This window comes from Python bivittatus, unplaced genomic scaffold (assembly GCF_059951505.1).
Source record: "Python bivittatus isolate LINGU-HERP-01145 unplaced genomic scaffold, Pbiv_v1 ctg000700_np1212, whole genome shotgun sequence".
Classification (NCBI taxonomy): Eukaryota; Metazoa; Chordata; class Lepidosauria; order Squamata; family Pythonidae; genus Python; species Python bivittatus.
The window spans coordinates 10,024,159-10,037,500 of record NW_028277098.1 but is presented as its reverse complement, the minus strand read 5'-3'; the positions used below and the strand labels follow the sequence as shown (position 1 = coordinate 10,037,500).

The window sequence follows — 13,342 nt, the reverse complement described above, 5'->3', positions numbered from 1 at the left end:
TCCTTTGTTTTTATGCTTTTAGTTAGTTCCCAGACTCACCTTTGCAAGTTGTGGGGGGGGGGGGGAGCAGAGAAATCAAATAAAGAAACAAATAAATAAATGCTTGGTAGTTTGAATGTTCTTCATCATTGTCCTTTTTTGGCTCTGGGATAAAAACTATTTTTCAGTCCCTACATCCTCCATACCTGCTTCAAAATCATCCATAGCACTTTAAATGCATTGTCTTGCAAGGTTTTAAAAAGTTTGATCAGTATTTCATCCATCCTTGCAGCTTGCTTTCTAGGGGCCATTTCACTTCAGTTTCCAGAATGGAACAATCCAATTCAGTGATCAACCCATAAAGTATAATTAATATGAGGATATTTTTTACACAGTTCAGTATTTTTGCTTCATCTCTTCTTTATAACTTCTTTCTCCAGTAGATCTTTGTTTTGTTTTGTTTTTGTCTTTTATTGTGTCTATCTTTACATAAAAGATTCCCCTGATTTTTAAATACATCTCTTATTCTTCCTATTGGATTGTTATCCTCAGTTTCATTGCAATGATTATTTTGATATAAATAATAAGGTATTTAGATATAATTTCTTGTCTCTTCTTTCTTTCAACTTTGCCCCAATTGGCTGGGCAAATTTTCCTCTGCCTCTATGTCTTTTGCTTCAGCTATTTTCAACGTATCAGGAGATATGTTTGTCTTCTCTTCTCTTTTACACTTTGAGATATTTTTGTTTGCTATACCTTTAATGATATTATGAATTTCACTCTAGAGTTCTTCAGGCACTCTATTTATTAAATATAATCCATTAAATCTACTATTTACCTTCACCACATTATAATCATATAGAATGCAGCTCAGGTCATATCTTGTTGATCTGATTTTACTTGTTTTCTTTAGGGTTTTTGTTTTTTGAGTTTTTTAAAGTGCTGTAATTTTTCAAGAATAAATTCACAATTTGAGCTGCAGGTCTTGTTTTTGCTTATTGAACTTTTCCTTCTTTGCCTGATGAATATATAAACTTGATTCTGGTTTTGTCCATGTATTCAAATAAGGGACTTGCAATAAATATTTAAATTTTCTTGGCAGAATTCTATTAGTCTTTCTCCTGCTTTGTTTTATACACTGAAGCCAAAACTTCTCATTATTCCAGATGCTATTTTGTTTCTAACTTTATCAATTATAATTTATTTTTCTCTCTCTCCCTCTGTTTATTTTTTTGAGGTGCAGGAATTGTATCAGCTAGATGTTGCCTGGCCCCATAGAAGTTTGGGGCCTTTGCAGCATTGAACTTTCCTTTTGCCTTTGGCCACATCAGCAGTTGGACATCCTTTCAGGTTAATCCTCCACATGACAAGCACCAATGTTATTCATATGTGCCCTCTGCACTTCCGCAGTAGTTTATCAGATACCTTCCAACCTGGGGGGCTTAACTTCCGGTATCACGTTGACATTGCCCTGGTTATGACCCATAATGGGATCTAAGTAAATTAGATCAAAGAATGGAACCCAACATACTGTTGTTAGGATTCCACTGCTCAAGTGTAATGAAATATAGTAATATTTTAGCACAATCTTTTGATATATTCAAGTTTAAGTTGTCACAAGGAAGTGCATTTTAAGATCTTTTGGCATGTTCTTTGACTGAAAACAATTCTAATAATCTTCTTAGTTCATTCAACATAAAGGCAGTTCTGTAACACAGAGGTAAAAGAGTCTACATTTTGGCATATATAGTATGGCTGTGCAATGCTTTGGGTTCAGTTCCAAGAACTGCTTTGAACAGCTTGAGAACAGAAGTGCAGAATCTGACAGTAATTCATTAAAGTAATGGCATATGTTGCCTGAAAAGAGACACCGCTGTTTTAATAAGTTGCCAAGAGCTGCTGCATTCATATTCCTATGCAATCAAATCTGAAGCATAGCACTGCTGTAATGTATAGCATACAACAATTGTACGCCATGTCAGACACCATTACAGGTATTAAGGTTGGCACTAGCCATACTAGATGCATTAGAAACATAATTATCTATGGTCTAAATTACAAAGGGAGTAATCTGAATCCCACTAACACCTTCTTCAGATGACATACCTGATAACTTGAGTGTATTGTGAAGAATTTAGTTTTTAGATGGTGACTAATACCTCTTCCAAAAAATATTATTATATTTGATTACAGATTTCTCTTAAACCAATGGAAGTTTTTGGGCAACCTCTGATTCGTCTTCCACACTTCTGCATTTTATATATAAGAGCAAACTTCAAAGTCACCTAATGACTACTCTGAATGATAATTAACAACCACAAGGGATTCAGAAACCTCTGTACCTATTAATTTAGGTGTGGGTTTCATTTCAAGATACTGTCTTATAAAAGAAAGAAGTATTGTATTCAGAGTCTTTCCAGTTGGAAAAAAAGAATGGCAACACCAAAGTGAGAGAGAGACAGAAGAGGAGGAAACTGAACAAAGGTTTACAAAACATGCCCTTTGACAAAAGATTCTTGAATAAAGAAGAGCTTTACTATCAGGACTTCTGAAGGAAGAAATGGTGGATTGAAGACAGCTCCACTAAAAGTGGAGCTGATGACCATGGGGAAGAACAGAGAGCCAGTGAGTAGACCGCTCTTCAACCCTCTACAGATAAGGAGAGGATGGGAGATCACCCACAGGTGCTCCAGACGGTTGCTCCTAGTGAGGATGCCACAAGATGTCTCCAGCAGGTTTTGAGCACTAGGAGAAGAGGGAATAGCCATCTTGCTCAAACTGTGGTCTGTGCCTTTAAAAGGACCCTAAATTCTCATATTTCCTTTTCTAATAACATTCGGAAATTGTTAACTACTTTTCAGCTATTAGAGACATTTGGATCCAGAAGTCTGAAAACACCAGGTGTGTCTGCCTTCAATCCTTAAGGAAAGAAAATTTTAACTAACAAGCTTAAGAACTTTAAAAAATTGAAATAAACAGCAAAAGGCTAATTAGGACTTTGATTTTAGAAAGTTATAAATAGATTGAGGTCCAGAAAGATTTGAAATAAGATTTTGGAATTAATTGTAAAGAATCCTTCCTGTGGGAAAGTGGATTTGTTTTGAATTTTTTAATAGAGACATAATAGACATAATAGAGATAAGCAATTTTAAAAATTGGACACTAGATGGAATTAAAGATTTTAATTAAAGGAGAAGAATACATAAACCTGATTAACAGCTACACGATGTCACAAAATATTATAACATTGGAAACACTGAAGGACACTTCTGAAAAATGGAATCAGAAGTTAATATCAACACTGTCAATAGCTATGGATAGATTGTGTCTGAAAGATGTTATAGAAGAGGAACAAGTTTTATCTGACAAGACAGAGACAGAGTTGACACTGAAAGAGGATCTACAAATGACAGGCTACAAGAATGACATGGGAAAAGATGTCTTATTGGACATGCAAAAGAAACTGGTTGATGCTTTAAAAATCAAAAGGGAATTACAAATAATAAACCAAGAGAGCAGCCTGGATAATTCTTTTATATTAGATTTACAAAAGAGGTTTGTTAAAGCTTGGATGAATCTTGTAAGAAGAGGCAAAAAAGAAAGGAAAAGAAATCAAGTTCTATGACATTACTTGAATGGACTAAAGATTAAGATTGTTAGAAGTAAAAGGAATGAATATAAAGTTGGTTTATTTGACAAAGCTTAAAATAGATATGTTGTTATTTCTGGCAACACTTAATGGACTTTTGCTGGCACTAGGACTGAAAAGTTGATGCTTTATAGATTTGTTTATAGATAAGAGATGGAACATGGGATGAAGGGATCATTGGTTGTAAATTAAGAGGAGGTGAAAAGTTACTAAAATTGTTTATATTTGTTGTGATGAAGGTTGGAAGTCACTTCCAAACTATATATATTTCTTATCTTTTTCTTTATTATTTTCTTTCTTTCTTTCTTTCTTTCTTTCTTTCTTTCTTTCTTTCTTTCTTTCTTTCTTTCCTACATTTCTTTTCCTTTGCAGTTTTTACTCTTTCTTTTTACTCTTCTTTCTTTCTTTTAGTTTGTATTATTGCAATATAATCTTTAATAAAATTATTTTAAAAGGATGAGTTTTACTATCAATATTTTTATTTCAATATTACTCTTTTACACTTTCTTCCATGCTTCCAAACAAAATAAAGCAGATAAAAATGCCATTAACAGAAAAAGAACAATGTTGCATTATTTTTTAAAAAAATATTTCCTTTTTTTATATTACCTTGCACTGTAAGGAATACAGATGCCCTGGTGAAACCACCTTCATTAGAAGCCACACAGCTGTACTCTCCAGCATCTGACAGTTTGACTGTTTTGATTTCAAGAGAGAGATTGCTCATCGTTCGCATCCTCAAGGGCTCTAAGAGTTTCACATCCCTGTTATTTCTGTGCCAGGTGAGATTGTAACGCACTGTGCTCATAGTTAAGCATGTAAGAATGGCTCTATCACCAGGAGTGACAGTAACATTGTTAGGAACCTGTATGACAGGTGGGGGTTCTGTGCAGAAGAAAACAAGAAGAAAAAGGAAAAAAAATTCATTTGATCAACAGTCAAGGAAGGAGAAGAGGATGTCTCAGTTAATTAAGCAAGAACTCCTTCATGTTTGAGTAGCCTACCATTTGTGCATTCATTGCTACTTCTCCTACTCACTCGCTTCCTTCCTATTAGTCCATCTCATGTTCTCACCTGCTGTTACCTAGCAACAGAAACATGTCTACCTCTTCCATTGGTGCATCCTCTTTCCTGCTTCAAATGCTTCCCCTACTCTTTCACTTACCTTACAGCCTACTAGTAATCATACCTGTTTCTACATGGAAGAAGCCATCTCTGCTTCCTGTTCTTCCACCATCAGAGTTTCACATTACATATTGTTTTATAAGAAAGAGTTCCTGGAAATTTTATGTGCGGCAAGCAGCTGAACCAATCAAATGATGCCTTTGGAGGCATGCAACTGTTGACAGCACCAGAGGACCACGAGAATGTTCTAGTGGCCATAAGAATGCACAAAAGCAGCTCCTGATTGGTTCAGCTCCTACCACTTATATTCCTAGGAGTTTTTTCTCTTTTAAAACGGTGCGCTTTTTAAAAAAAGAAACAAATACTCTCTCTGTAAAATCTGTTAGCAGTCTTTCAATGAGATCCAAGTTTCCTGTTCTCCCCAGCCTACAGAGACATCTAAGAAAATATATTAGCAAAGTAGCATCATAGAATGGTTTCTCAGTTCAATCATTATTATAAACACTCTGTTATTTGCATTCATTCTTCCTTACTAATTGCCTCTGGAAAGACTTAGGAAGTTATTAAAACTAAACCAAACAAACCCCATATAGGCAGTAAAATTACTATGCCTACTTTTATTCATAAGTCTCCATTTATCCTCACTTAATAGGACTTCTTTATTTATGAAGGCATTTTTTATATATTGTGTCTGTATGTTAAAACTCTTGCTGTTGAGATGACGCTGTCTCCATTTTTAAACTGTGTTGTTTTTAAAAGTTTATAGACTACTTTTTGTTATCTGCTGAGTTATATTTACCATTTCTTATAATCTGTGTGTATTATACTGTATAGTATAATATGAAACTCTCAGTCCTTCAGCTGTTTTCTTGATTTTTTTTCCCATTAAGTAAAGAAGAGGTGGGCAATCGTTCCTGCATTCCCTTGAAAGAAATGTATTGGGTGCTATACATTAATGATGGCCATAGCGTAAGTAAGCAATGGATGAAATAGATTGAATGTGCTAAATATAGGAACGGGTTGTATGCAGGTTATTTCTGAAATTAGCTGAAGGTTCACATGAGAGTAATGCTATGTATGGTTTTAGGATTGTAGGTTACCCACCACTGAGGACATCTTATTTATGAGAAATTATCACTCCAAGTGAGACAAGGGAAAATTGTGTAAACTAGGGATGCTTTAAGAATTTGATCTTTGCAAATGTTGAAATAAACTGACTTGATCCACACCTCCTATACTAATGGATAATGTATACAACGTCAGAGTTTGTATAACATGATGCAATATACCTCAGCTAAAAGAAAATAAAAGCACGTATTTGAAAAGCATAATCTGAAAATACATAAGAGCTAAGTAAACTGTCAAAAACTATGCCTTAAAATATATAATTTAATATGTGGAAATGTGAATGCATATTGATTATTGATTGACTGCATGCCATCAAGTCGACTCTTAGCAACTGCATAGATACATATTCTCTAGGATGTTCTGTCCCCAATCTGGCCCTTCAGGTTTTTGTGCATGCATTAGCACTTAGATCATGGGAAAACATGGATTTTCATGCATGTAATATGTCACCTTGAGTGCTTATTAGAGTAGAAAGGGAGGGTATACTGTATATTAGAGAAACAAATTAAAAAATGGAGATTTTTTTTTTTAAAGCAGATTGATGCAGAACCTGGATGTGTGGACAAACATGTATGAAAGTGAAACTGATGAGAAATGGAGTGATCCATTCATCCCTATCACTTATTATGATCTCTTCTGCCCCTTTCCAGCATCCCCACAGAAAACTAAGAAATGGTTTCTTAATCTGCCATCATTAGTAGTAGTAGTAGTAGTAGTAGTAGTAGTAATACTATTATCATTAAATTTATTTTATATATAAATAATATATCATATATATTATTATATATTATTTATATAAATAATAATAATATCTATTATTTATATATGTTCTATGTGACAAGAAATGTGACTTGGCTGCAGATAATAACCTGGGTTTTTCTTGGGCATGCTTAATTTTGGAGCATCTAGTGAAAAAAACTAGTGGTTATTTTTATAAATACATGCCATGTGAATGTATATATTTATTTATTCTATATAAATATATACATATTATACACACACACACACACTTCAATCTATCATCTATCTATCTATCTATCTATCTATCTATCTATCTATCTATCTATCTATCTATTCCTATAATGGATTTTGGGTGCTTACAAAATATAATACTAAATTAAAACAATTAAAAACATATAGAGTAGTCATTGATTATGCCACTTCCTCACATAAACATCTTAATTTACATGGCAAAAAGTCTATACTAGGCCTCAGAAGTTTCAGTAGAAAATACATTATAATCTGACTTTTTTTATAAAATCACATCACAGTCAATACATGTGAAAAGTGATAGTAAGTGGCAATAACCTGATACATCCAAAAATGTCTCTGCACGTCCGGTTCCTGCAGTATTGCTAGCAATACATTCATAGTAGCCCTCATCCAACAGGGATACCTTGGCAATCTCCCAATTTACAATAGCAGATTCTCTGCAACACAATAACAGCAAGAAAATATACAGGGTTTCCATTAAAGGTTTCCATAACCTTTAGATTGCAATTTTGTAACTTTAATTGATTTTAACTGTTTTGTAAACCACCCAGAGTCATTTCAATGCAATGGGCAGTGACAAATTTGATAAATAAATAAATAAATAAATAAAAATTATCTTAGAAGATGCACAGATAACACTGAAAAAACCCCAAAAACATAATTTCTTTTGCTTAACTGGTTTTATACCAATATATACGTGTTTATGGCTTTTTTTTTAAATCACATTTTTACATATTTTGCTAATTACATCAATCTTATTGTATTAATTAGGCTAATAATAATGTATTATTAATACATTATTAATAATAATTTTTATTTAATATATTCTTACTATTTATTACTCTGAGAATGAGTATGGACTTAAAAAACCATTTTCCTCTTGCATGCACTACAATTCACACCATTTCTAGTCCAGCTATTCTTTGCAATGTGCTATAAGAGCACTGAACTTTCACCATAATTTTACTCATGCATAGTGAAGGTGACTGTACCTTGTACTATCTCTTCAATTAAACTGAGAGGAAATTACTTACTTGAAAAACTGTTCCATTCCCAGCTTAATTCCATTTCTACTAAAATGAAGAGTAAAAGGTATGAGGCTGGCTACATGACAAGAAATGCGACTTGGCTGCAGATAGTATCCTGGGGTTTTCTTGGGCATGCTTACTTTTGGAGCACCTAGTGAAAAAAACCCGAAATGGTTATTTTTATAAATACATGCCATGTAAATGTATTTATTTATTCTATATAAATATATACATATTATACATGCACACATGTTCAATCTATCTATTATCTACCTATCTATCTACCTATCTATCTATCTACTCCTATAATGCTAAAGATTAGAATAAATGAACCACAGGGCTGGAGAACCCCAAATCATTATTACTGAATATGTAGAGAAAAAAACATTCCCCACCCCTGCCAAAAAAAAAAAAAAAGCAACCTTAAAATAATTACCAGGAATAATATTAGAAAATGAAACACTTGAAACTCTCTGAAAGAGGTAACCTTCTTTGTCGTAGCCAGTTATTTTAAGGAAGAAGGCTTCATCTGGTGGAATAAAGTCAGAGATATTCCAGATTCCATAAGGGTTCCTTTCAGGAAACGATTTCACAGGAACAGTCTTGAGGGGGTCTCCAGTGACACTTAGCAGTTCTAGACGATCTACTCTAGCTGGAAAATGGATCCCTGTCGTATTGAGCAGAATGTAGGTAGGTATTCCTGTGGACCAAACACAAATTAAGAATTACACCAATTTTGCCTTTTTTCATTTTTATCAGGCAGCATAAGCCTCTGTTTTGTCCCTTTCAGAACTCAGTATATTTTTATTGCTCTATATCAGAGTGGGAAATCTGCAACCTCTGTCCTAAATCTCTTTTTTGCCTCACCAAGCCACTCTGACTATGTTGCTGAATGTTGATGGCAGGTTTGCTAAAAATCAGTCGCAATGTGTTCTGTCTTTTTGAGGTAGGAATGACACAAAAAATATAATATACACTTCAGTATAAACTTAACACAGTTAAACAATACAAAGAAAATCCTTAACCTTCCTTCTAAAAATTCAACAGGCAAATCCAAGCCCATTAAGCTGCATGTGACAATACTGTCTCCTTTGCATTATAAGCCCACCCTCTAAAGTCCTTATTCCCCCAACCTCTGAAATGTTGGCTCTCAGTACTCGAAGCTGTCCACTCAGAGAAAACAAAAGACAGAAAAAGGAAACAGCCATATGGGCAAAACATACCTCTCTTGATTTGGGAGGAAACAGGTCCATGAAGTCAACAGAAGTTGAGCTTAACTCAAATGAGACTTTGCTTTTATATTTCATGAAATACTTTAACCTCTATTAGTTTAGGGAAGTTTAGGAAGGCTCAGTAGTACTATTTAAGATGACTCCTCTAGGAAAAGTTTTTCTCTCCTGGCTTTCTCTATCTATCTATCTATCTATCTATCTATCTATCTATCTATCTATCTATCTTCTATCTAGCTATCAAATCTCTGGCTATCCCATACTTTGCATTAGTTTCTCATAAAAATGATCTAATCTTCCATTTGTTTGGCTAATCTTTACAGCATTAAACAGGGCTGGGAAATGCTATTCTATTAGAAGAAGGACACAATTCAATATAACTTCAAGGCCTTAGAGAAGACCTACTGAAGTCATAATTTGTAATCTAAAGCCAGTTTCCACAGTATTCGGCTGGACTGCCATTATTAGAGCTGTTCACCATTAGTTACAACTAAAAGAAATAAGTAATATTCACAGAATTTTGAAGCAGAAAAATATCCTGTATCCATTTACAAGTTCAAGTCAAGATTGTTCTTAAAATTGAACCCAATTCATTGGAGAAAATAAGACCAAACATTTATCAACATATCTAATTCTATGCTCTACTGAATAATGAAATGAAGTCATTCAATAATAACTTAAACTAGCAACAGTTCTGTAAGGTAAATACTATTCAGATGCAAGCTAGAAATAGTAACTAACCTTGTACTGGTCTGGTAGAAGTCATTTTGAAATCTAGGGTTGGTGTCCTGGAAAATCCAGCTCTGAAGTCAATACTGCTAAGCCCAGTGATACGAATAGAGTGCCGTCCACTACTTGATGCCTACAAAAAGATTGGTGAAGCTATTTCAATGTCATAGTATGAAGGTTTGTGATCCACAAAATTTTATTATAAATTTAGTCTGTAATTCTAGTATGTAAGCAAATTCCACTGAAACAATGGATTTTCCATTTCATGCACAACCCAATGGCCACAAATGCTCTTATTTAAAAGCTGTTCAGTGCTGACACTTAGCATATTTAAGTTTTAGGACAACTGTAAAACCTGGCTGTTAGGAGAACATTCAGATGGGAGCTGCTATAAGCTGCCCTGGATTGGGCTTAGATGTTTATTGTTCTTTATTGGATGTGGTCATTTTTCATCCATTTTTTCATCCATTTTAGTTTTGGTGCTGTTATTTGGTTCTTTTATTATACTGATTTACTATTTTAAGTTCCTTACTGAAAGAATAGTTCAGAGTTCTTCTAGACTGGAGCAGTATATACACCCCAGTAAATAAATAGTCCAATGCATGTCAAAATATGCATCAGATTTCTAACATTTCCTGGTCTGTTAAGCAATATAAAACTTGGCAATAAAGCCTTTGGAATAAGGCTGTTTAGAAGTCAAATAAATAGAAAACCTGCAGAAACCATATATGAATTTCCATAATAAAGAATTTTAATTACGAACCACCCACTCATAAAGTTCTCAAAGCTCCGCATTATTGAAAGAAAAGCAAAACAAGTTGGAGGAAGCCACCAGATATTCAAAATATACTACAATAGTCATAATCCTGGATAATGAAATATAAATAATCCTCATGTATGTAGCACTAAAGTTGATGCAAATCCTGCAATTCTGGGATAAGTAAGCAGAACTGGGCCTCTTAAAAAAATTGAGTTTCTTGGGGTGGGGGTGGGGCAGTAGCCATTTGCTGATTTATCCAAAACTTTAATTCATATGATTCACACCAGGATAATGAAATATAAATGTCAATCTATACAGTGACCCAACTACCAACACCAATTAGAACTGGCCTCAGAGGAAAGAGGAGAATCACCCCAAAACTGTGCCTCCCGCTCCCAGTCCCCAAATAATCTGCTTCCTTTATCCATCGACATACTAAAAACAAAGTGTGGCTTTCTTTGATAGGGCTGAACAAATAACATGTATATGCATGCAGTGAATTAGTAAAATGGTAAACTGCATAAACTGACTTGCAGTTTATAAACTGCATAAACTGCAAGTCAATAAACAGATCATGTATAATTAAAATTAAAATAAATTAAAATTTATTTAAAATTTAAAATAAATTAAAATTTAAAAAATAAAATTTAATAGAAGATAAGAATACTACAAGATTTAAAGAAATATGGCAACCAATATTAGACTACCTGTATACAGCTGAAAAAAGTGAAGAGATGATAATGGGATTTATATACTAAGGAATGAGACAAATAGAAATAATAGTAAGATAAAGGGGAAAATACAGAAGAGAGATTTTCAAAGATAAATGATTAGATATCTATAACTGTGAGAGTCGAAAACCGGTTTCCTCTTTCTCTTTCTCTTTCTCTTTCTCTTTCTCTTTTTTCTTTTCTTTTTTTTTTCTTTTCTCTTTTTCTCCTTCTCTTTCTTTCTTTTTCTTTTTTTTCTTTTTAGTATATTGTAAATGGTAATGTAATTGGAATTGCAATAATTGTAATTGTATTAATTCTTGTTTCTTTTTATTCAGTGTATATGTATATAATAAAGTTCTTAATAAAAAAAAGGATCATGTATAATTAGAATTAATAAAATTAATGTAGAATCTACATATCCCTATATAGTCTTCACAGAGGGGGGAAAAAACTCATCACTATAATTAAATCACATCAAATCTGGAAGTACACATGACTTCACAGCTACCTAAGCTGTTTTGTCTCGCAAAAGTGGTACATAGTAAATATATTAAAAGAAATAGTTGTTTTCCATAAAATTAATGTTTAGGCAATGCACTCAGACAAATCAGTCTGTCTTCTTTGGAAAGGCTGCTATTTATTTCTGTTACTTAACCTTTCCCCTCAGTAAAATCATCACACCAAGGGTTTTCTGGCAAAAGCAAGCAGCTGTCAAGATCAATGGATTAGAGAAAATTATTTCTTTCTTTTTTGACTGCCAGAATAACTCCTGCTATCAAGTGATAATTAGCTGTTAAGTGTCAGCTGGGCAAATACACCAACAACTGATTTCTTTTATGGTTGACACAATGTAAGCATGGGCAATTTATAACAGGATTAAAATACTTAAGGGACTTTCCTTTTTTATCAGGTCATGCAGTTTAATTACCAACAAACTGAAAGGAAAATAGTGTTGTATTTAGCAATGAAATAGTTCAGGATAAGGAAATGAAACTCTTATTTTGTACATATCCAAAGTAGCTTTTGAAATTGTCATTCTCAAACTCTGAGCAAGCTGCCTGTTTTGAGAAGAGACACAATTCTGGCAACTGAAAATCGCGTTGTTCACTGAGGCCAGCCAAAATCTGGGAGACAGATAATGCAAACCCATAATGAGTGGATTCATATAACACATTCAGCCAAAACTGAATAAACCACTGTGAATCAGTCCACAGACTCAGTTCAGATATCTTGCCAGAGCTGATTTCTTACCCAAAACCTTAAACTTTCAAGCTTATAACAGAAAAACAAAATTAATTTGTTAATCTGGTTCATGGGGGTGGGCATTAGTCCCTTCATAAATGCATTCCTGTCTCTCTGACACAACAACCTGTTAAACTTTGAACAGGAATTATCTCCATGGAAATATCCACAATTACCATTTAGGATGTTTCTATCCTGTGCTCAGGCTGGCTTGATTCTGCTGAGACTGAGACATTTTGGCAACAATTGCTGAGAGTGAGACATTTTGGCAACAACTTGCAAAGTATACAGTCCAACAGCAGGTTACCACATCCTTCCCTTGGACAATTCCCCCGTCTCCCACCTTTTTGTCCCGCAAAAGCAACTGCCAATCACTTTCCCTCCTGTATGTCTGTGGGTCTGTGTGGGGGTGTCTTTCTGGAGATACTTGTGTGCGTATATACACACACACATACATACATATGCACACGCACAGAGAAAATTAAATAACTTTATATATACAAAGTGAAAGAATCAAAATGCCCATACATGCAACATGACAAGTAGCTTTAAAAAATGTTTTCTTATTGCCCTGTTTCATTCTTATGGCTTTTAGAGCTATCTTACCCCGACTGCTACAGAAGCACAATGGCTATAACTCTTTGGCCTTGTAAATAGAATGTTTGCTGGCTCAAAACATAGCAGAAACTTTTTAAAATTACTTTTTTTCTTTCTTTCTCTGAGCTTCCTAATTTTCCCTGTGCTCATTTAAAAAAGAAACCAGTGAC

At 33.9% G+C, this 13,342-nt stretch overlaps 1 protein-coding gene across 12 annotated transcripts in view; it reads right to left on the bottom strand.

Annotated features, from left to right (window-relative positions):
- HMCN1 (hemicentin 1) overlaps positions 1 to 13,342 on the bottom strand; it is a 329,972-nt gene that overhangs the window by 164,384 nt on the left and 152,246 nt on the right. For all 12 annotated transcript variants that reach the window (XR_015798470.1, XM_088153961.1, XM_088153962.1 and 9 more), the window contains 5 exons: positions 9,873 to 9,993; positions 8,339 to 8,602; positions 7,909 to 8,053; positions 7,190 to 7,311; positions 4,238 to 4,513 (listed from right to left, as the gene is read on the bottom strand). Coding sequence is in view for 11 of the 12 variants with exons in the window: in XM_088153961.1 (XP_088010087.1) it covers positions 4,238 to 4,513; positions 7,190 to 7,311; positions 7,909 to 8,053; positions 8,339 to 8,602; positions 9,873 to 9,993 (928 nt within the window). In the remaining variant the exon portion in view is untranslated. The remainder of the gene's footprint in view (positions 1 to 4,237; positions 4,514 to 7,189; positions 7,312 to 7,908; positions 8,054 to 8,338; positions 8,603 to 9,872; positions 9,994 to 13,342) is intronic.